The sequence below is a fragment of the Entamoeba histolytica genome, genomic scaffold, assembly GCF_000208925.1.
Source record: "Entamoeba histolytica HM-1:IMSS scf_1104750517953 genomic scaffold, whole genome shotgun sequence".
Classification (NCBI taxonomy): Eukaryota; Evosea; order Mastigamoebida; family Endamoebidae; genus Entamoeba; species Entamoeba histolytica.
Window position 1 is genome coordinate 118,938 of NW_001914866.1, and position 20,042 is coordinate 138,979.

Below are 20,042 nucleotides of genomic sequence, written 5' to 3' on the forward strand. Positions count from 1 at the left end.
TTTTGAGAATTAGCTAATGACCAAAGTGCAGGTATTAAAAGTGAAATGAGAAGATATATTTGTGATGTATTATCATTAGATACAGGAAGATTTAGTGATTTATTTAGAAGTCTTGTTGAAGAAAGTAATTTCCGAGTGAAAGTTAGTATTGCTCAACATCTTCCAGTGTTAAGAACAATGTCATTTTATGATGATGTACTTGTTAAACTAACAATGAGTGGATTTTTTGGTGTTCGAGAAGTTGCTTTAAAAGAAATTGAGAATTGTTTAAAAGAAAATGAAAGTAAGAGAAGTATATTATTTAATCAATTCTTGACCTATCAAAAAGGTAATTGCTATCAACGACAAGCGTTTGTCTCTTTTTTTCTTTTATTTTTAAATTAACAATTTAATGAAATAAATAACATATAGATTGGCTTATGCATTTGTTGCTGTAAGTAAAGGAAATGAAGAATATACAACAAAAGCTACTCCAAACTTAATTCTAATGTTAGATGATCCGATTTCTAATGTTAGAATTAGTACTTTAATTGCATTAGGAAAACTTCATTCATCTTCACAAGATGTAAAATTTGCACTTTCAACATTATTAAAGAATGAACATGATACTGATGTCCACAATATCGCAGAACAAATATATGCGAGGATTTGTTAAGTTTGATGTATTATCAACATTTTAATGTTAAATTTTTTACTTTTTTATGTTATTTATAACTCTTTTAACTTTTTTATTTGGTAATTTAAATTTCTAAAAATAAAAATCACAAAATTTTAATTTAAACGAGTCAAGGATAAAAAAATAATTCATAAAATAAAAAGTAGTTAATTAAGTATTAATAGAATTTTCATATATTCTTCCTAGCTCAGGGGAGACTAATCCCATCCCTGAGCTTATTAAAAAAGAGTAATCTCTTTGTTAAACCTATTCTTTATGTTTTTCTTGCAAAATGAGGAAAGCACTTCTTTGCTTTATTTCTTCCTATTAAGGTTTTTCAAACTTCTTCTGCTTATTTCTTCTTTTTAAGCCTTTGTTTGTTTTCTACCTTAATTTTAAGGAATTTCATTTTTCTTATTTTATGAAAGAGAGAAGGAATCACTTTATTACTACTGTATTACTTTGACTAATCTTCTTTTTAGTCTTCCTTTGACTAATCTTCTTTTTAGTCTTACTTTGACTAATCTTCTTTTAGTCATACCCACACTTCAGTAGATTCTTATATTACATCCATGTAATATTCTACTGTATTCTCTTGCTGCACCCTTTGCAGCTTCCCTAATACATTCCTAATTCAAAGGCACCGTCATAACCAGATAATAACTGGGAGAGTCGAAGAATGAATTTGTACTAGGGTTTGTGTGTGGTGTTTCAGACGTGCCACCTTCGATCTAAAAAATAATTCATAAAAAAAAAAAGAGAAGAAGATAAAAGTTCTAAAACAAAAATAAATAACGAATAGAAGGACAAAAATAGAGTAGAAAGAATATTTCCAATGGAGGAGATTTAAAAATAAAATAATAAATCTAAATTTTGGAATGAAAAAAGGAAAAATCTAACAAAAAAAAAATTAATAATCAGTTTACAAAACATGAATATTATTATAATTTCATTGATTTGTATAGTATATGCACAACATAGAGCATGGTGTGATACAGATGATAATGGTAAATTACAATATATTGAAGATCCTGAATGGAAATGTATTTATAAAGAAGAGAATTATACATATCATGGATTTATAATTGCTTCAAATGATAAAAAAGAGATATTTGAAGTATATCCAGACTGTTGTTCACCTCATGAAGATGAAAGACAAACTTGGAGAAATACATTTACTATTATAGATGATTATATTATAAAACCAAAAGAATTAAGATTTGTTTTTGTTGGTAGAGAATTTAAAAGAGAACATACATTAATTACAATTGATGAAAAATTAACAGGTATTGATTGGTATATTAATACAGATAATATCATTCCTCGTTCTACTATTACTCTTAAAGGTAGAAACGAAGATACAGAATTACATCCATACTATATTGAAGCTGTTACTTATAGATTCAATATTACTAGTCCAGCTACTAATGTAAGAGAAACTGTTTATTTGAATTTTACAGCAGGATTTTCACCATTTGTAAATATAAGTGAAAATATTCAAGTTAAATTAATAAACCAAAGTGATGATATTGATGAATGTCAATACAGATATACTAAAAGTAGTTCTGTATTTAATATGGGAACAGATAATTCTAATTTAAAAGTAATTAATATTTGTAGTGCTGGTATTCATCAAAGAATGGCAATTTGTAAAAAAGATGTTCCAGACAATTATATAGATTGTAGTTGTCAATATGAAAATTTTGAGTATGTCAATCATGCAATGGATTGTACTTATCTTAGTAAATATTATATATTTAAAGCTCGTCCATTACAAGAATTTATTCCACATGAATATTTATGGAATAGTTTAAGTACTGAAGGTGTTGAAACTCAACTTACTATTCCTAAAGGAAAGAATATGACATTTCAAGGAAATGTTGTGTTACCATCTGCACCTTTATTTATTTCTGGAACAATTTATTTTGTTGGAGGAATAACTATACAAAGAACTGATGCTTTATATGACCTTGGTAACTTCTTTATTTCAAATATAAATATTGAAACAAATATAGATGAATCTCCTATATTTTTTATTGGTAAATGTGCTATGGATCCAAATGAATGTGACAAATTATTTAAGGAAAGTAGAATAAAAGAAGAAAATTGTGGAGGTACAAAGTCAAGATTTATTCCATATAGTAGTAATCTTGGGTGTAAATGTGTACAAAAAGGAAAAAATACTTATATTCAATCTGATTGTTCTATTTCATCAAAACAACGTTTAAATAGACTAGAATTAGTACTTACAGGAGATTATGAAAGTGGAAATGATTCTGTTTATTGGAAAAGTTTAAATATAAATCCATTGAATATTCCACCAAATAACAGTATTTCTATAACTGGCAAAGAAATAATTATTGAAGGAGATTGTAATTTTACAAGTCTTAATACAGTTCAACTTCATAGCATATTAAGGTGTGGTAGACTTATTATGAGTTCAAAAACACGAATTGTTGGATATAATGGAAGTGAACTAAGAACATATTCTATTGATATTGATGGTGAAGTAAATAATCTTAATGAAGATGCTCTAATTCATATGTCTGAAGGAAAGTTTTCTTCAGACAGTTCTTTAGTATTAACTCTTACTACTACAAACACTAAATGCTTTGAATTAGCAAGCTCTTTTCTTGACTTAAATTATGGAATGAATGGTATTAATGTTACTGATAATGAATATACACTTCTAGTTCTTGACAGAATAGTTAGAGTATGTCCTAAAGATAATTTAGATGATGAAATTAAATGTTATCCAACTGAGTCCAGTTTAGAATCATTTAAATATGACCAATGTCCATGTGATGGAGAGCATTGTTTCTATTATATGGATAAATTGAGATATAAACATATTATGCTTCATAATGATAGGTCATTAACAGGTACTATTAATGCTGACTCAGACTTAACTATTGGTTCTTATGGACATGCATCTATTCTCAGTATTAATGCAACTAATAGCATAACACTTACACTAAAAGGAGATTTAACTTTTAGCTATATATCAAAATTATGTAACACTTTCATTGTTGATGGTGGGAAGGTAGTGGTTAGTGGAAATGAAATACAAGTCCTTGTCATTTCTAATAAAGGTAGTAGTTCTATTACGTTTACTAGCAAAATAGCTTTTATTAAGTTAGATGCTAAAAAATCTATTGATATTAAAATGAATGATGGAATTGTGTCAATGCAGACAGGAAGATTAAATGATCTTAACGGTAAAATTGTAGCAGACAAAACAGAAGGGTGTATGATTGGTGCATTTTCTAGTAATAGTTACAGTTGTCTAAGTTGTGGAGAAGGAATAATTAATGGAACATGTGTTTCACATGTTGAAGTTGAAAACTGCCAGTCATATCACACTTTAGGTCATTGTATTGAATGTGTTAATGGTTATTTTCTTAGTGATAAGTGTTTACCTTGTTCATCTAATTGTAATAAATGTATTAATAATAATCAATGTTTACAATGTAAAGATGGATATAAATTGTCAGATGGTCAGTGTAAAGAAGAAACTGCTTCTGATTGTTTACTTTATTATAATAATAAGTGTGTTAAATGTGAGGAAGGTAAATATTCTATCGATAATATTAATTGTAAAGGGAATTGTGGAGAGAATTGTGTCCAATGTTATAAAAGTGATAATGATAAAAGTAAATGTACTATATGTGAAGATGGATTTGTTTTATTTAATAATGAATGTTTAAATTCTTCTGATGTTAGTAATTCACAATATTTTAATTCAATTATAGGTAATACTGGTGTAGAATGTAAATCAGGTTATGTTCTTGTTGATGGATCATGTCAAAGTTGTTCTTCATATCATCATGATGAAGATTGTAATGCATGTGACTTAAATCAATGTCTAAGTTGTAAAAATAAGTTATTATTAAATGGTGTTTGTACAGTAAGTTCGGACAATTGTAACAATATAACAAATTCAAAATGTTTCTTATGTAAAGAACAGTATTACAAAAAAGAAAATTGTCAAGAATGTGGGCAAGGTTGTAAAGTATGCGATGAAACAGGAACATGTCTTGAGTGTATTAATGAATCAGCTTTATTAAAAGGAGGGATATGTGAAGATAAAGAAACTATTAAAACTCAATCTATAACAGAAAATGAATTTGATATAACATCAGAAGAATGTGAGATTATTCATTATGGTTCATGTTTACGATGTAAAGACGGATATTATGCATCAAATGGAATATGTAAAAAATGTAATGAGAATTGTGGTTCATGTGTAATCAATTCAACGTATTGTATGTCATGTCCAAGTGGTGGATATGTACTAAGTGAAAATACTTGTTACTTAGGAAATGAACTTGCAGTTTCATGTAAACAAAAAACATTAAGTAAATTAGGGTGTGCTGTTTGTAACGATGGGTATTACAAAAAAGTTTCTTTATGTTTCAGTTGTCCAAATTCAATGAAAACATGTCTTGGACCAAACCAAGCAATTAGTTGTAAAAAAGACTATTTCTTATACAAAATGCAATGTGAAGCTTATGAAGATCTTGAGCATTGCAATACAACATATGAATATGGTTGTCGTACATGTGTTGATGGGTATTATGTGTTTGATTCTCATTGTATGAAATGCAGAGATAATTGTCATCAATGTCGAGGAGAAGAATGTATTATATGTGATAATGATTATATTAATAGTGCAGGTGTATGTAAATATTATAAAACAATAGAACATTGTAAAGCAGCTAATGGAATTGAATGTACTAAATGTGAAAGCAATTATATAGTCCAAAATGGAGATTGTAAAAAGAAATCATATTGGTATATATATATGATTATTGGAATATGTATTCTTTTTATTATCTTAATTTTTGTAGTTATTATAGCGTATTATTATTTTAAGAAAAGTATGAAAATTAAACAAAATGATATTATGAAAATTAAAGATTTAAAAGAAAGAGACATTGAGTTAGTTTATGCTTGTGACTTTTTAATAACAGACCATCCTAGGTTTGAATTTTTTGATGACAACCAATTAATTGTTGGAGAAACAAGAGAATTTAACCAAATTATTGGTAATGTAGGAAAAGAAAGAATTAAATTACAACCAACTGTAGTTTTAAATGAAAAAATAGAATTAACTGTAGAACCAAAGTTAGTTATTTTAAGTAAAGGTAAATGTGTTACTTTTCATTATACAATTAAACCACTTTGTTCTACCCATATCACTGAGTCTGTTGTTATTAATATTCTTCATTTTAATGATAATAGAGAAGAATCTTTGAAAGTTGATATTGAAGGAATGACTAATATTACTAATATACTTGATTTTGATGAACTAGAAATAAAAAAGAAAGTTGGTGAAGGTTCTTTTGGTATTGTCTATAAAGGATTTTTCAGAGGGGAGAGTGTTGCTATTAAAACACTAAAGTCAGATTCTATGTTAGATGAGCAATTAGATGAATTTAAAAAAGAAGTGTCAATGTTAGATAAATTTAGAAGTGAGTACATAGTTCATTTCTATGGAGCAGTATTTATTCCTAATAAAATATGTATGGTAACAGAATATGCTAAGTATGGTTCTTTATTTCATCTTATATTTAAACAAGGAATGAAAAAATTACCTAAAGAAGCTGTTAGAATCAAAATTTGTATGGATGCTGCAAGAGGAATTGAATACCTTCATCAAAATGGGATATTACATAGAGATATTAAACCAGATAATCTTCTTATATTCTCATTAGATAAAAATGTTCCTGTATTTGCTAAAATAACAGATTTTGGGTCATCAAGAAATATCAATTCAATGATGACTAATATGACTTTTACTAAAGGTATTGGCACACCAGTTTATATGGCTCCTGAAGTACTTGATCAAAGTAGATATAAAACAGCTGCAGATGTATTTTCATTATCTGTAACAATGTTTGAAACAATGAAATGGGGACCTGCCTATCCAAAAGAACAATTTAAATATCCATGGCAAATTGCACAATTTGTTTCTGATAAAAAACGTCCTTCTAAACCAGATAATATGAGGCAAGAAATTTATGATATTATTTCCAATGGATGGTTAGATGATAGTAGGCATAGATCAAGTATAGAAACTATTGTCCAACAATTGGGAAAGTACAATACAGTTTATCAATAATTCAGTTAATTTCATGTAAAACACTACCATTCAAAGAATAAAAAAGTATTAAAATTAATAAATGAATGATAAATAATCTTTTGTAGAATAACTACCATAAAGGTGGAGATTCTAACCATAAAGAAGGTGCTACAGAATCAGACCAATTAAGAAGCTCATTTGTTAGATTTATTTGAATGTCTTTAGATAAAAATACATTAGATAAAGCAACAAATTCTATATCACCAGTTCTATTATGTAATAAGTAATAATAATCTGATTTAATAAATTCATTAGTATAATTTCTTGAAAATGCATTTGCAATATCTCTTTTCATTTGTTTTGTTAAATTTCCTTCAATATACATTTGATGATTTTTAGTTACTACTAAAGCCAATAATTTATTTTCTACTATCATTGGATTTTTTAAAATAACATCTTCAAGAGGAATATCTTCTAAATATGATTCAATATCATTACATAACATATTTAATGAAACAATAGACTCAGGTAATGTTGAAATTGCAACAATAGTAACTCCTTTTTTTATAAAATCAAAATAACTTTGAACAAATCCATCTTCATTAAAATCAGATAAACATATTGGTTGAAGAACTTTCTTTCCTACTCTTCTCATTGTATTAATATGAGTAATTAATGTTATTATGTCACGTGAAGATAATTTTGCATTATTTCTTCCACGAGCAAAGACAATTTGTTCATTTTTAAAAATTAAAACAAAAATAATACCATCTTTATCCATTTGTTTTTCAATAACTTTTACTGAAGACTCAATATGTTCTTCAATAAACCTTCTTTGTTCAACCAGAAGAGGATAAATTGTTGTACAATTAACGCTACATCCAATACAATTATTAGCTGTTTTTAATGCATTTTTAAGTAATGAATAATGTCCACTAATTACTCTTCTTACATCATAATTACTCGAAGAGTCTAATGTTTGTTTTATTGTTGGCATTGGAATAAATGAATGAAGTACATGTGATACAATAGAACATTGTGCACGTAAAACTTTACAACTTTCGTTTGTTTGAGAAATGATACAATACCATAATGGTGAATCTGTTTCAAATATTATTAGTGCTTCATTAATAATTTTAACTTCTTTAATTGGATCATTATTGGTATAAGATATAATCCCTGTTAATGTTGCACAATATGATGATAAAAGAAGTACATTTCCATATCTTGAAAATACTGGTTTACCAGCTGGTGTAAATATCATACATTGTTTTTTATGTAAATGAAATTTTGGGTCAGTTGGGTCTTCTTCATAATGACGAAGCCATTTCTCTTTTTGGTCTTCTTCCATAATAAAAGAACTAATATTTAAAGTTCCCTTTTAAATTTTTTTTTTCTAATGTTCTTAAACAAAATCAAATAATACAATTAAAAGTATTGAATTAAACACCATTTGAACCAGAGGCAAATCGTTGTGACGTCATTTGGTGACTCATTTTATCTAGGCATTGAACTTCAATTTCTTTTGAACCAATTACATGATTAACATAACTAAATAAAGTCTTTCCTTCTATAAAACGACCATTTTGATTTAATTTAATAAAAACACTAACAGGTCCAGGTGAATGTGGTGGTGTAATTGCAATTATTGTATTAGCATCAATATATTGTCCAACAACTTCTAAAGTCCCAAACTTAACAATATACCTTCCATTTGATTCAGGGAAATTCCCTTGTAATGTGACATGGGTACCACCTGATGTATATCCTTCTTGAGGATGAATATCATTAATTTCTAAAGTTGGATGACTAATAAAATATCTAAGTTTACTTGTTTCTTTAAGTGATAAATCATTTAAAGAAAGTAATGGATCAATAACATCTCCATTATACACAAAACATATCGTCTCTTTTGGAACTCTTTTATTATAAGAAATTAACTGTGCTATTTCATCTATTGTCTCAACTTTTTCAGTCAATTGAAATTGTTCATAATGACCATCAACAAAAGTTTCTACAATCATTTAATAATTCTTTTTTAGTTTTTTTTTTCTAATTATTAGTTACATTTAATCAATTAATCAGTTTGATGTTTTTAAATCTTGGTTAATACCTTTAATTGAAGAGCTTTATATCACTTTTGAGTAATAATTACTTTCAACACCTTTTTATTTACAAAAATATATTAATAAACCCCAAGATTGGTTTTTATCAATTTTCTTATGTTTTTTTATTCATTTTGTCAAATAAAAAATTAAAATGAAAAGATGAAAAAATAAAGAAAAAAACCCTAAATTGTTATTTACAATGTCATTACAAACACAAACACCATCACAATTATTACAATCATTTACTACCCGAACAACTGACTATAATCAATTAATTAATTCTGTTGGAATTAATGCTATTACACCTCAACAAATTCAACGAATAGAAAAATTAAGTGGTAAAGCACCACATCATTATCTTTCTAGAGGAGTTTTCTTAGCAGAAAAGTCATTAGATAAATTTTTAGATGATGTTGAAGCAAAGAAACCAACTTTTATTTTTATACAAAAATATCCACAAAAAGAAGTTGCTTTAGAAGAGTATATTACATTGGAATTTGCTCGTTATCTTCAAGATGCTTTTAATATTCAAGTAATTATTCAAATATTAGATGATATAAAAGTATTAAATAGAGAGGCAACAATAAATGAAGCAAGTAAAATGTCAAATGATTTAATGAAGTATATTCTTGCATTTGGATTTAATGAAGATAAAACATTTATTTATACTGACTATCAATATTTCGGAAAAATGTATAGAACAATTTCATTAGTAGAAAAAGCAACTGCTTATAATGTAGTTCAACCATTTTTTAACTTTGAATATTCAGATAATATTGGTAAATTAGCATCACCATCAATTATGACAGCTTCAATGTTTTCTCAATCTTATTCTCACTTTTTTTCTTCTCCTGCTCGTTGTTTAGTTCTTGACTCAATAAAAAATGTTCAGTTCCATTCAATTATTGATCAAATTGCTACTACTCTTAATTTCATTCAACCAACTGTTCTCTTCCATAAAATGGTTCCTTTATTATCTGGAGTAACTAAATTTGATATACCATCTGATCACAATTCAATTCTTCTTTCTGATAATGCTAAACAAGTAGAACGTAAAATTAATAAACTTGCTTTTTCTGGTGGAAGAAATACTACTGAAGAACATAAAAAACTTGGTGGTCAATGTGATATTGATGTTTCTTTCCAATTACTTAATATCTTCTCTTCTGATAATGCACAAGTAAAAGATGTAGAAGAAAAATATTCAAAAGGAGAATTATTATCTGGAGAACTTAAAAAAATTGTTAGTGCTTCAATGAAAGATTTTATTGTTGCTTATGACGCTAAGAAGAAACCAATTACAACAGCATATCTTAAAGCTTACATATCAAAAACTAAGTTTTAATTGACTTCTTTTGAAGTAATGAATTAAATTTTAGTTCGTATCTTTTAAGAAAGTCATTGGAACAAAACCAGCTTTAGCAGTTTCTTTATTTGATGCATACCACCATCCTGATAAATGCTTTTCTGAAACAATAATGGTATCTCCTCGTTTAACAGACATCTCTTCAGGACCTTCTGCTTCAAAATCTTTAATTACCATACAGGTTAAAAATACTCGTTCCATACCTTTTGGGTCATCACTTCTACGAGCATTAAGAGCACCCTCTTGTTTAATGATTAAACCATCAGCATCATATAATGGAAGATAAGTAGGAGTATGACAATAAGTATTATTAGAATCACAGAATGTAACAATATCTTTTTGAGGGTCAATTGAAGATGCCTTTTCATTATATTTATCCATTGATTGTTTAACAACTTCAGGAATAGTGGCTAATGAATTAGAGAAGTTCTTTAATATTTCTTTCATAGCTTCTAAATAAGATATTTCAAATTTATTATAACAGTCCAATATTTCATTTTGGTCAACATCAAAGAAATGTTTAATTCGTTTATTAGTAGTTTCAACTGAGTTAGTGTAAATTTTGTTTTGGTCTTCTTTTTTTTCTTTGCAATGATCTCTTTTTTCTTCAAGTGATTTAATCTTTTTATCAATGAGATTATTAGCTTTTCCTTTCTCAATATCAGATTCTGCATTGACAAGATCTTTATGACATTTAACAAATTTATCTCTTTCTTTTTTTGTAGCATCTTTACATTTCTCTACATCTTTTATTTTATTTTCAGCGTCTTGTCTAACTGCTTTAGCAGATTTTTCTACATCTTTCATTTTAGATTTAAAGTTATCAATTGATGTTGTCAAAACTTCAACTGTTTTCATTTGTCCATCAGCTTCTTCAAATACTGAAGTTAATAATTGTGTGACAGCTTCTTTTGTAGTTCCATATAAACATTCATTTTCAATGTGTTTTTGGAACTCTTGAGCAATTTTAACCATATTCTTGCAATATTCTTTTCTTGTAGACCTTAATTTGTCTAATAATTCAGCAAGATCTCCAGCAAATTTGACATCATGACTTGCATGTTTAAAAACAAATTCAAGATTTCCTTGCAAAGTGGTTTGGAAATTCATTTTCTATACTTTTTAGTTTTCTTTTTCTTTAAATTTTGGAATGTAAAATTTTTTAAATATATTTTTGAAATTTATTATTTTTCAGTTCTTTACAAAAACATTAAAAATCCAAATATATAAGATAAACTAACATGTTTTTTTAATTTTAAATTTTAATAAAAAATTTTTATCTCTTTAGATAAGTTTATAAAAAAATTATTTTATTTACTCATAGCACTGAGTAATTTGATAATTACCAAAAAGATTATATACAATGGTAGTTGTTATTAATTGAACTTTTCAATAACTAAATTTAAGAGAGGTTTTTGAGCTTTATAAAACAAAAAAAATATTAAAAATGTAAGGACGTTTCGGCTCTGATATCTCCTAAGATACCACTTTCCCAACGCTATCCATTTCGTTTTTTAAATTACGTCCCAATACTCTTGCACACTTTCTGGCGGCTTCAACTAATGAGTTTTATCCATGGCAAGTGGCGATCCAATATAATAATTTCAGTTTATTTGATAAGTAAATAAAATAAATTACTTATAAAATTATGGTTAATTATGTATAAGAAGAAAATAATATTATTTAATTATATTTTAATTTAATAGATAAAAATAATAAAAATTAATTTAAATTTATTTAATATACTATATTAATTCATCTTAAAAAAATAATTAGAATAGAAGATCCTAATTATTAAAATGGGAGAATATACTCGTCTAATTTTCCTTCTTGTTCTTCTAAATGCATCTGAGTTTGGAATAGAGTATTTATGTTTGTTATTTTTATTTTTTATATGAATTACATATAAATTGTTCATTAATAGATGCTATTCCATATGCCTCAACTATTTTCAAATTACCATTTTATCTTTCAACAATTATAAGTGTTTTTATTGGACCAGTAATTGGGATTATTGTTCAACTTGTTATTGGTTCATGCAGCGATTGGTTTAACTCTCGTTGGGGTAAACGCCGACCTTTTTTATTACTTGGTAATTTAATTGTTATAATTAGTATTGGTATTCAAGTGATTTCAGGAATCGTTGAAGTAGTTTCTCCTTCTAAGGAGAATGACTTTTCCACATTCCAATTTATTTTTCTTGTTTGTTTATATGTATAATAATTTCTTTACATGAGAAGATTATAGAATAACATTAATTGTAGATGATTGGTTTATGTTTATTGTATATTGGAACAAATATACTTCAAGTTGTATCAAGGACATTAGTACTAGACATTATTCCTATTGAACATCAACATCCATGTGCATTAATGTTTATCGCTTTATCACTTTTTGCAAGGCTTATTATTCATATTACTTTTCTTATTATTGAATCAATAGATTATACATCAGGAATAAGTGATAAAGCACGTCCAATTACTGTACTAGTATTATATTCATTAGCAATTTTTATTGTACCATTAACAAGTACAATTACATTCTTTACTGCAACAGAGAGTTTTATTCCAGCTGATCGTGTTCCTTTATTTATATTTATTAAGAGTTGTTTAAAATCAATTCTTGCTATTAACCGATATACTGTTTGTAATTGGTTAGTTCTTCTCTTTGGATGGATGTCATTTGTAGCATTCGATTCATGTAATACTGAGTTATTCCATTTTTATAATGCAGTATTTCATGAAAAATCATTAAACATTATAACTCCTGATATAATGTCAAGAATTCAATCAATTATATTTGCACTTGCTCAGTTTGGATATTGTATCTATATGTTAACTAAAAAACAATATCCATGGTACATGATGTCTATTTCTAATGCCATTACTTCTTTAATTTCATTTTTACCTTTAACACTATCATCTATTTGTTTTTATTCTTCTATAAGAATAGAATTATTAAATTCATCTAACTTATTGTTGATGATGTCATTAAGTTGTATATTTATTATTCCAGTTGCTTTTTCTTCTGCTCAATTATTAAGTATTCCTTTTGCTTTATTAAAGAATATTGTTCCTTCAAGTCATTTTGGATTGTTTGTTGGTATATTTAATTGTGGAATTATTTTTTCTCAACAATTATTGTATGGATTAAATTATGCATTCTTTGAGTCTTATTATTCATCTCAACATACTATTACTATGAATGACTTTTTTAAACACAAAGATTTAATTCCAATATTTTGTTGTATATCAATATTATTATATCTTATTACCTCTATTGCTGCTTATTTTATTCGTTGGGTTTATAATTACCATGATGTTAAAGATGGTTTTATTGAAAATACAATGTCTAGTTCTGAATCTGATAACTAATTGATTTCATTGCATTTGTGTTTATTAGAATAAGTTGGTTCTATTCCTAACTTTTATCTTCTCTTTTTTGTTGACTGGGTATTTAATTTAAAGTTGTATTAGTTCTTAAGAGGGAAGAGTTAATTATATTTTCTCTATTCCTTTTTTTTAGTCTGGTTTTTTTTTAAAAACAATAAAATTACTCAAATCATTTCTTTATTCATTCTTTTACTGCTAGAATGAATATTCAAATACATTTTATCTTTATTATGTCTAATGTATGAACATCTTTTCTCTATAAAACTATCAAAATTTGAAATAAAACTATCTTATTTCTTATAGAGTTAAAATAACTCTTTCTTGTCATACCATCTAATTTATTCTCTTAAACTTATATATATGAATTTAAATAATTAATTAATGCTTTATTAAGCTGTAAAAATTTTTATTTATTAAAAATTAATAAAAATTAATTATTAGTATAAAAATTTTATTATTTATTTTTCTTAATAACTCTTTACTACTCATAATTAATGAAGTAACTTAGTCTTTCATTTTTATAGAGTTGTTATTCAGTTTTTGAGTTAATAAAATATGAACCATAAAACTATTCTTCTAACATTAGTGATGAAGTACGAAAAAAGGAAATAATACTAAACAAATTAACACAGTCAATTATTTGTAATTAATGATGTCTACGTCTTCTAGAACCACTCCTTCTTCTACTTCTACTTCTTCTAGTACGACTATAATACTTATCGGAACTTCTTGACCTACTTCTTGAATAATGACTTTTTGATCTATTTCGTAGATAACGATCTCTAGATCTACTCCGTGAATAATGACCTTTAGATTTACTTCTTCTCCTTCTTGAATGACTTCTTGAATACCTCGATGAGTCTCGCTGATGCTCAACTCTTCCTCGCTCATATGTCTTTTCCTTTTCAGTCCCAGTTATTTCATCAAGGTATTTCTTAAGTAAGTCATGTTTCTTTCTATAGTTCATCCAAAACTTTTCATTCAAACCATAATTGAAACATGACACTAAAGCATCTGTAACTGTAGTGTCTTGCCATGGCTTAACTGGAGGAAGGTCTTTAAAATCATCGTCTCCTGTAAATTCGTCCCAGTGCAAAGCAAATACTCCATTTGGTTTTAATTCTTGTTCCATCATTCCCCATAACTCTGCAAATCGACCAACTAAATTTTGTGGAAATTTTTTATCTCCTAATAAAAATTTTTTGAATATAATGTTTTGATGGTCTTCTTCATCTGGGTCATATGTCTCTGAACATTCTGAATTGTTAATGTCATCAACTGTTTCTTCCTTTATTTCATCTTTTATTTCTTCCTTTATTTCTTCCTTTATTTCATCTTTTATTAAAGATGTACTCATCTAAAACACTTAATGTTTATTTCTTTTTTAATTCTTTTGTTTTTTTTTCTTTTTTTAAAGAAAATAATAAAATTAATGATAAGATGTAACTTAGTTCTTTTTTTATTCCTTTTTTTCTTCTTTCTTATCTCCAGCATGCTTAGCATCATACTCTTCTTTCTCTTTTCTTTGCCAGTCATTCAATCTTAACCATGGTCTATCTTCTGGCTTATTCTTACTCTTCCATTCTTCGTATGCAGCAGATTGTTTCATTAAACTATCAATAACACCTCCAACCATAGTTTTAGTTGCTTTATTAACACACCATGCTGGAATCCATCCATTCCATGAGTTCCATCCAAAGTAATAGAACATAGTTCCTTTTTCAGTAGTTTTCATATAATAGCCTGACTTATAAGACCAAGCTCTAACAAATCCTGATTTTTCTGGGACTAATGGATGTTTATGAGAAAAATTGAAAATGATGAATTCTGTCATTTCTGGGTTATGCCACCAACTTCTTCTATTAACCCAGTCTCTATTAGAAATAATAAATGGCATAGCAACAGAATAATATCCAATGTCATTACACTCATCAATTTGTTCAATTAAAAATCCTTCAATCATACGATCATCCCATGTTTTTCTGTAATCTGGATCATGAATACATTCATAAATAACTTGAGCAGGAATATCTTTCATAGCATCAGAAACTAATTTGACTTGAATTTCTGCTGTATTTTCTGGGTTTTTGAAATGAACTTGGGTATGTTCATCTTTATATGACTCAATCCATCCTTCAGTTTGGTCAAAGAATCCTTTAAACTCTTCAAAGTCTGCTTTTGTAGAAATAGGTAAATCTGGATTATGAGTTAAGACATTAAGGTCTCCTGGCAATGACATAAAGATTTATATCAAATTGAGATCCAAGATTGTCTATCTTTTCACTTCACCAAAACTCCTTTATTTTTTTATAGATTTTCTCCCTTCATAATTAATCAATCTTTTTTAGTTAATACAAACAAATTCAAAGTTCTGTTTCTTTTTTAGATTCTTCATCAATGAAACGTATCAAAAAACTATTTCTGTTATTTGTAATTTTTAGGAAGACTTTTATTTTTGTTTAAAAATTCTGAGTTGGGTTTAGTATATTAATATCTAACAACAGAATATCATATCGCTGTTGATTTGTTTTTAGATAATAAAAATAATTTTTTCAAATATATTTAACTAAGTACTTCTGTATTTAAACAAAAAAAAATGTAAGGGGATTTTGGTAATGAAGAATGATATGTAGAGGTATTTAATAAGACATTTTTTTGAAAAAGATTCAATATTATTAAAGGAACAAATACTTCAATTCTAAAAAAATTATAAATAATCAATTTTTATTTTTAAGATACTTCTATAAAATGATTTTTGAAAAATAAATTAAATAATGTTTGTCTATTTATAAAAAAAGATTTATTTATATCTCTTACAAATAATAGGTTATATCAATTTCTTTATAAATATTAAAGAACATACGTTATTGATTTATTAATTCTATTGTTTGCTATTAAAAGAACGATGTAACAAAAGTGTTGTATGTCATATATATTAATATAAATATTATATTTTAAATTTTATGAATTTTTTTCTATTTTCCAGAAAATACTAAATCTTATTTAAAAAGTCAGTAATAATTCTTTAACAATATTGCTCTTAATATCTACTGCATAAAGAATCCATTAAATATGTATAATTATATAAACTTTAAATTTGATGTTATATTAAACTGGTTTTCTGTGATCATTATGTTTAGAAACTTTTTTTATCATATTCTTTCATTTTTCATACTCTAATTTAATTATTATTTAAATAATTTTTAATAACGTTTAGCAACAAATTATTGTACATTGTCTTAAGAAAGAAATTATTTTTTGTTTAATATTGAGTATACAAAGATCAAATACTACCTTCTAATATCCTAAATTAAAATATAACATTTGAGTATTTTTACCAAAGGAATTAAGATTCATTATATATGACTCATAATATATCATTCATTTAAATAATTTACAAAAAGTTCTAATTGAAAAATAGAACAAAAATAATATTAAATTCTTTATCAAGAATTTGGTTTTGTTTATAGAAAGGTAATTAAAATTTGTATTTTTCATGAGTATAGAAAAAAAGAGTCTTAGTTCAGGAAAAACAAAAGCTTGAAAATACAATAATTCTAAATATAAATTTGTTGGTACTATATTATATTTTTAGAATATAAATAAGATAACACAAATTAATATAAAAAAACAATCTTTTATTGATCAGGGAGGATATAATTAAGAATAAAAAGACCAGTTGCTCCAAGAGCAAGACCCAAATCAAGCCCAAGATTACAGAAATTAGCTGTCATTTTCATATCCTTTATTTGCGAATGAGTGAAAGCTAATTGAATAGCATGAGAGGCAAAGTACCCATGGGTAGTTGAAAAGATTAACATAATAAAGAACATTAAGAATGGGTTGGTATACACATTATAATAATAAATAAATAATGGAACATAAAATACACAACGTGCTATAGAACAAGCTAATATAACCCATCTATTCCAAGGAATTGGGATCATATATAAAACACGTGCTACAGCATCACCAATCATAAACATAAATGTATTAATTTGTAATGATGTATTTAACTCAAGTTTTGACTCATCATAAGGAATACCCAAAAATATACCTGCAAAAACACAGAATGTCCAGAAATAATCTATTGTAACTGAAAGTAACTCTACCCAAATAGTTTTAAGAACTCTAACAAGTTGTTTTCCTATTGTGTCATGTTCTTCTTCAGTTGAAAGTTCTGAATTAACTTCTTTAATAGTATTATCTTCAGCATTATTATTTATTTTTTGTTCTTCTTCTGAAATATCACTTCCAGAATGAGGTGAATGGTTAGCATTTTCTGGTGCTTTACGGTCTTGAAGTTCATTTTTGTCATTTTCATCTGAAACAGAGTTAACATTTTCAGCTGCAACATTATCTGGTATAGGACCACTTTTGCTTTCATGCATTTCAATTTCTTCTTGTTCAGTTGTACTAGACTTAGCATAACTTTGACGAATAACACGTTTAGTATGAGGGATACAACAATACATAATGTTATAAAGAGGATAGGTAATAACAACTGGAATAACGTTTAAATAAAATGATAAGAAATAATCATTTTTACGATCATTTTTATAAATAGCACCTGATGCAAGACGTAAACATGAAGAAATAATTCCTCCTGCAGATGAACCAATCAAAAAAATTGCATTATGTGTTGGTGAAAATAATCCTGCTAATGACATAAATACACTACTATTAACTTGACATGGAGTACCACCAATAATTACAATAATAATCATCACCCAAAAACGAGCTACATCACTCTTAATATAATTTAATACAATTGGTGATAAAACAAATAAAATTAAATAAAGAATGAAAGAGAAGTGGGCTAAAAAATTAAAAGGGAATCGTTTCATAAAAGTAGCCATAAGAACTAATCCAAATGCAATAAAGAAATTATACCAATTCAAAAAAATTGGATATGTAGACATAAAATCTAAGGAATAGTCAAATTCATCACTAAGCAAATCACCCATATTTACTACAGCATTATAATAAATAAGGAAATTAAGACCAAAACAAAAGAAACAAATCATAGTAAAAATATTTTGCCATAATGGAATATCAGGGCTCCCAATTTTTATATCTTTAAGTTTCTTAAGACATCCCATAACCTGATTTTCAAACAGAAGTTTTAAGTTTCATATACCCTATTTGAATTTATTTCTTTGCTTCTTAAATTTCTTTCTTAAATACCCTTTCCTCTCGAATTCTTCTGTCTTCTTCTACTCTAATTTAAATTCAGTTTTGGAATATCGTAGAAATCGAAAGAACTCATCTCCTATATTATATTTTCATATCCTTAATAATTCTTGATTAAATAAATTCTTAAGTATTTTTATTATCTTCTGGCATTAAATTCTCCTAATTTTTTTTATATTTGCCCTTTTCTTTTTTTATCTCATTGAAAAACAAAAACTCTCTTTATAATACTTTCAACAAAAAAAGTTATTGAGAAGTACTTGAAAGATAACCAAAGAATTAGTCAATCATTTTGGTTTTTAATTTAATTTTCTTCTATCAATAAAACACACAGAAAAAAATATATTAAACAAATGGCTTTTTAATTTATGATTTATTTGAATGATTTATTTGAAATATATTTATAAATAGTTATCGTTGTAATAAGTAAGAATTAATTAATTAAGACAGAGGAATATTGCTAAAGAGTATTACGATTTAATAAATTAATTATTTATATCTTAAACATAAAGTTGTTACTGTTTTAATAAAAAAATACTACTAACTATAAAATAGAAATTAATTCTCAACATTGAAACAATTATTTATTGTCTGACAAATACCAAATACTTAATTTATTATTTAGAATTATTAAAAATTACTATATTTCGATAGTTGATTTAACACGTTTTTAGTTGCTAGACTAATTCATATTATTGGTGTATAGTTTTAGTAGGAAATAATAAAAATATTTTTAAAATACGTTATATTATAGTATTGATTATTAATGAGCAAATAGAAAATAATTAATAATTTTTTAATGAAACACTTCAATTAAAATACATTAAGTACAAAATAAAGTGCATTCATAAAATAGTGACGAATAAAAAAAAAAAAAAAAAAGAAATCAATTATGATTAACCTTATTTTTTAGGTTTTTCATCATGTTGAGAAGTGAGCGAATCAGTTTCTTCAACACGCTTTATTTCTATTCAAATAAAGTTTTTGCAAGCATGCTCGACTTAAATGGTTCCTCATTTAAGTTGCTGCCTGACTTTTATTTTGATTTTAATGAGTAATATAATATTTCTCATTCTTTATATTGTTGTTTTAAGGAGAGTATATCCATAACTTACTGTTATAGCTCATCTCCTTTTACCTTCGACACCCCTTAAAGAAACCCTATTTCTTGATAATATCCTTATGTTTAATTTTTGTGCAACAATATCAATTATATATGCGTCTTCTTTAATAAATGATAATT

General features: G+C 26.2%; 10 protein-coding genes across 10 annotated transcripts, besides 2 other annotated features; 4 read left to right on the top strand and 6 right to left on the bottom strand.

The window, feature by feature from the left end:
* Nucleotides 1-45: 45 nt before the first annotated feature.
* Nucleotides 46-655, top strand: EHI_110640 (HEAT repeat domain containing protein; the record flags this gene model as incomplete). Its single annotated transcript, XM_001913390.1, has 2 exons — nt 46-350; nt 412-655. The coding sequence occupies 2 exons, from the start codon at nt 46-48 to the stop codon at nt 653-655; spliced, it is 549 nt and encodes a 182-aa protein (XP_001913425.1).
* A 156-nt stretch (nt 656-811) lies between these two features.
* Nucleotides 812-1,385: a repeat region.
* A 201-nt stretch (nt 1,386-1,586) lies between these two features.
* Nucleotides 1,587-6,779, top strand: EHI_110650 (tyrosine kinase, putative; the record flags this gene model as incomplete). Its single annotated transcript, XM_649171.1, has 1 exon — nt 1,587-6,779. One exon carries the CDS (start codon nt 1,587-1,589, stop codon nt 6,777-6,779), a length of 5,193 nt encoding a protein of 1,730 aa, XP_654263.1.
* A 91-nt stretch (nt 6,780-6,870) lies between these two features.
* Nucleotides 6,871-8,091, bottom strand: EHI_110660 (Sand family protein; the record flags this gene model as incomplete). The annotated part of the gene is made up of 1 exon (XM_649172.1): nt 6,871-8,091. The coding sequence occupies one exon, from the start codon at nt 8,089-8,091 to the stop codon at nt 6,871-6,873; it is 1,221 nt and encodes a 406-aa protein (XP_654264.1).
* Nucleotides 8,092-8,182: 91 nt separating this feature from the next.
* Nucleotides 8,183-8,764, bottom strand: EHI_110670 (uncharacterized protein; the record flags this gene model as incomplete). Its single annotated transcript, XM_649173.1, has 1 exon — nt 8,183-8,764. One exon carries the CDS (start codon nt 8,762-8,764, stop codon nt 8,183-8,185), a length of 582 nt encoding a protein of 193 aa, XP_654265.1.
* Nucleotides 8,765-9,047: 283 nt separating this feature from the next.
* On the top strand, nt 9,048-10,193 carry EHI_110680 (tryptophanyl-tRNA synthetase, putative; the record flags this gene model as incomplete). Its single annotated transcript, XM_649174.1, has 1 exon — nt 9,048-10,193. The coding sequence occupies one exon, from the start codon at nt 9,048-9,050 to the stop codon at nt 10,191-10,193; it is 1,146 nt and encodes a 381-aa protein (XP_654266.1).
* A 30-nt stretch (nt 10,194-10,223) lies between these two features.
* Nucleotides 10,224-11,324, bottom strand: EHI_110690 (uncharacterized protein; the record flags this gene model as incomplete). The annotated part of the gene is made up of 1 exon (XM_649175.1): nt 10,224-11,324. One exon carries the CDS (start codon nt 11,322-11,324, stop codon nt 10,224-10,226), a length of 1,101 nt encoding a protein of 366 aa, XP_654267.1.
* A 689-nt stretch (nt 11,325-12,013) lies between these two features.
* On the top strand, nt 12,014-13,588 carry EHI_110700 (sucrose transporter, putative; the record flags this gene model as incomplete). Its single annotated transcript, XM_649176.1, has 3 exons — nt 12,014-12,086; nt 12,139-12,416; nt 12,479-13,588. The coding sequence occupies 3 exons, from the start codon at nt 12,014-12,016 to the stop codon at nt 13,586-13,588; spliced, it is 1,461 nt and encodes a 486-aa protein (XP_654268.1).
* A 664-nt stretch (nt 13,589-14,252) lies between these two features.
* On the bottom strand, nt 14,253-14,963 carry EHI_110710 (uncharacterized protein; the record flags this gene model as incomplete). Its single annotated transcript, XM_649177.1, has 1 exon — nt 14,253-14,963. One exon carries the CDS (start codon nt 14,961-14,963, stop codon nt 14,253-14,255), a length of 711 nt encoding a protein of 236 aa, XP_654269.1.
* A 102-nt stretch (nt 14,964-15,065) lies between these two features.
* Nucleotides 15,066-15,845, bottom strand: EHI_110720 (PCTP-like protein, putative; the record flags this gene model as incomplete). Its single annotated transcript, XM_649178.1, has 1 exon — nt 15,066-15,845. The coding sequence occupies one exon, from the start codon at nt 15,843-15,845 to the stop codon at nt 15,066-15,068; it is 780 nt and encodes a 259-aa protein (XP_654270.1).
* Nucleotides 15,846-17,225: 1,380 nt separating this feature from the next.
* Nucleotides 17,226-18,708, bottom strand: EHI_110730 (nucleoside transporter, putative; the record flags this gene model as incomplete). The annotated part of the gene is made up of 1 exon (XM_649179.2): nt 17,226-18,708. One exon carries the CDS (start codon nt 18,706-18,708, stop codon nt 17,245-17,247), a length of 1,464 nt encoding a protein of 487 aa, XP_654271.1. The 3' UTR covers nt 17,226-17,244.
* Nucleotides 18,709-19,664: 956 nt separating this feature from the next.
* Nucleotides 19,665-20,042: part of a repeat region that runs on past the window's edge.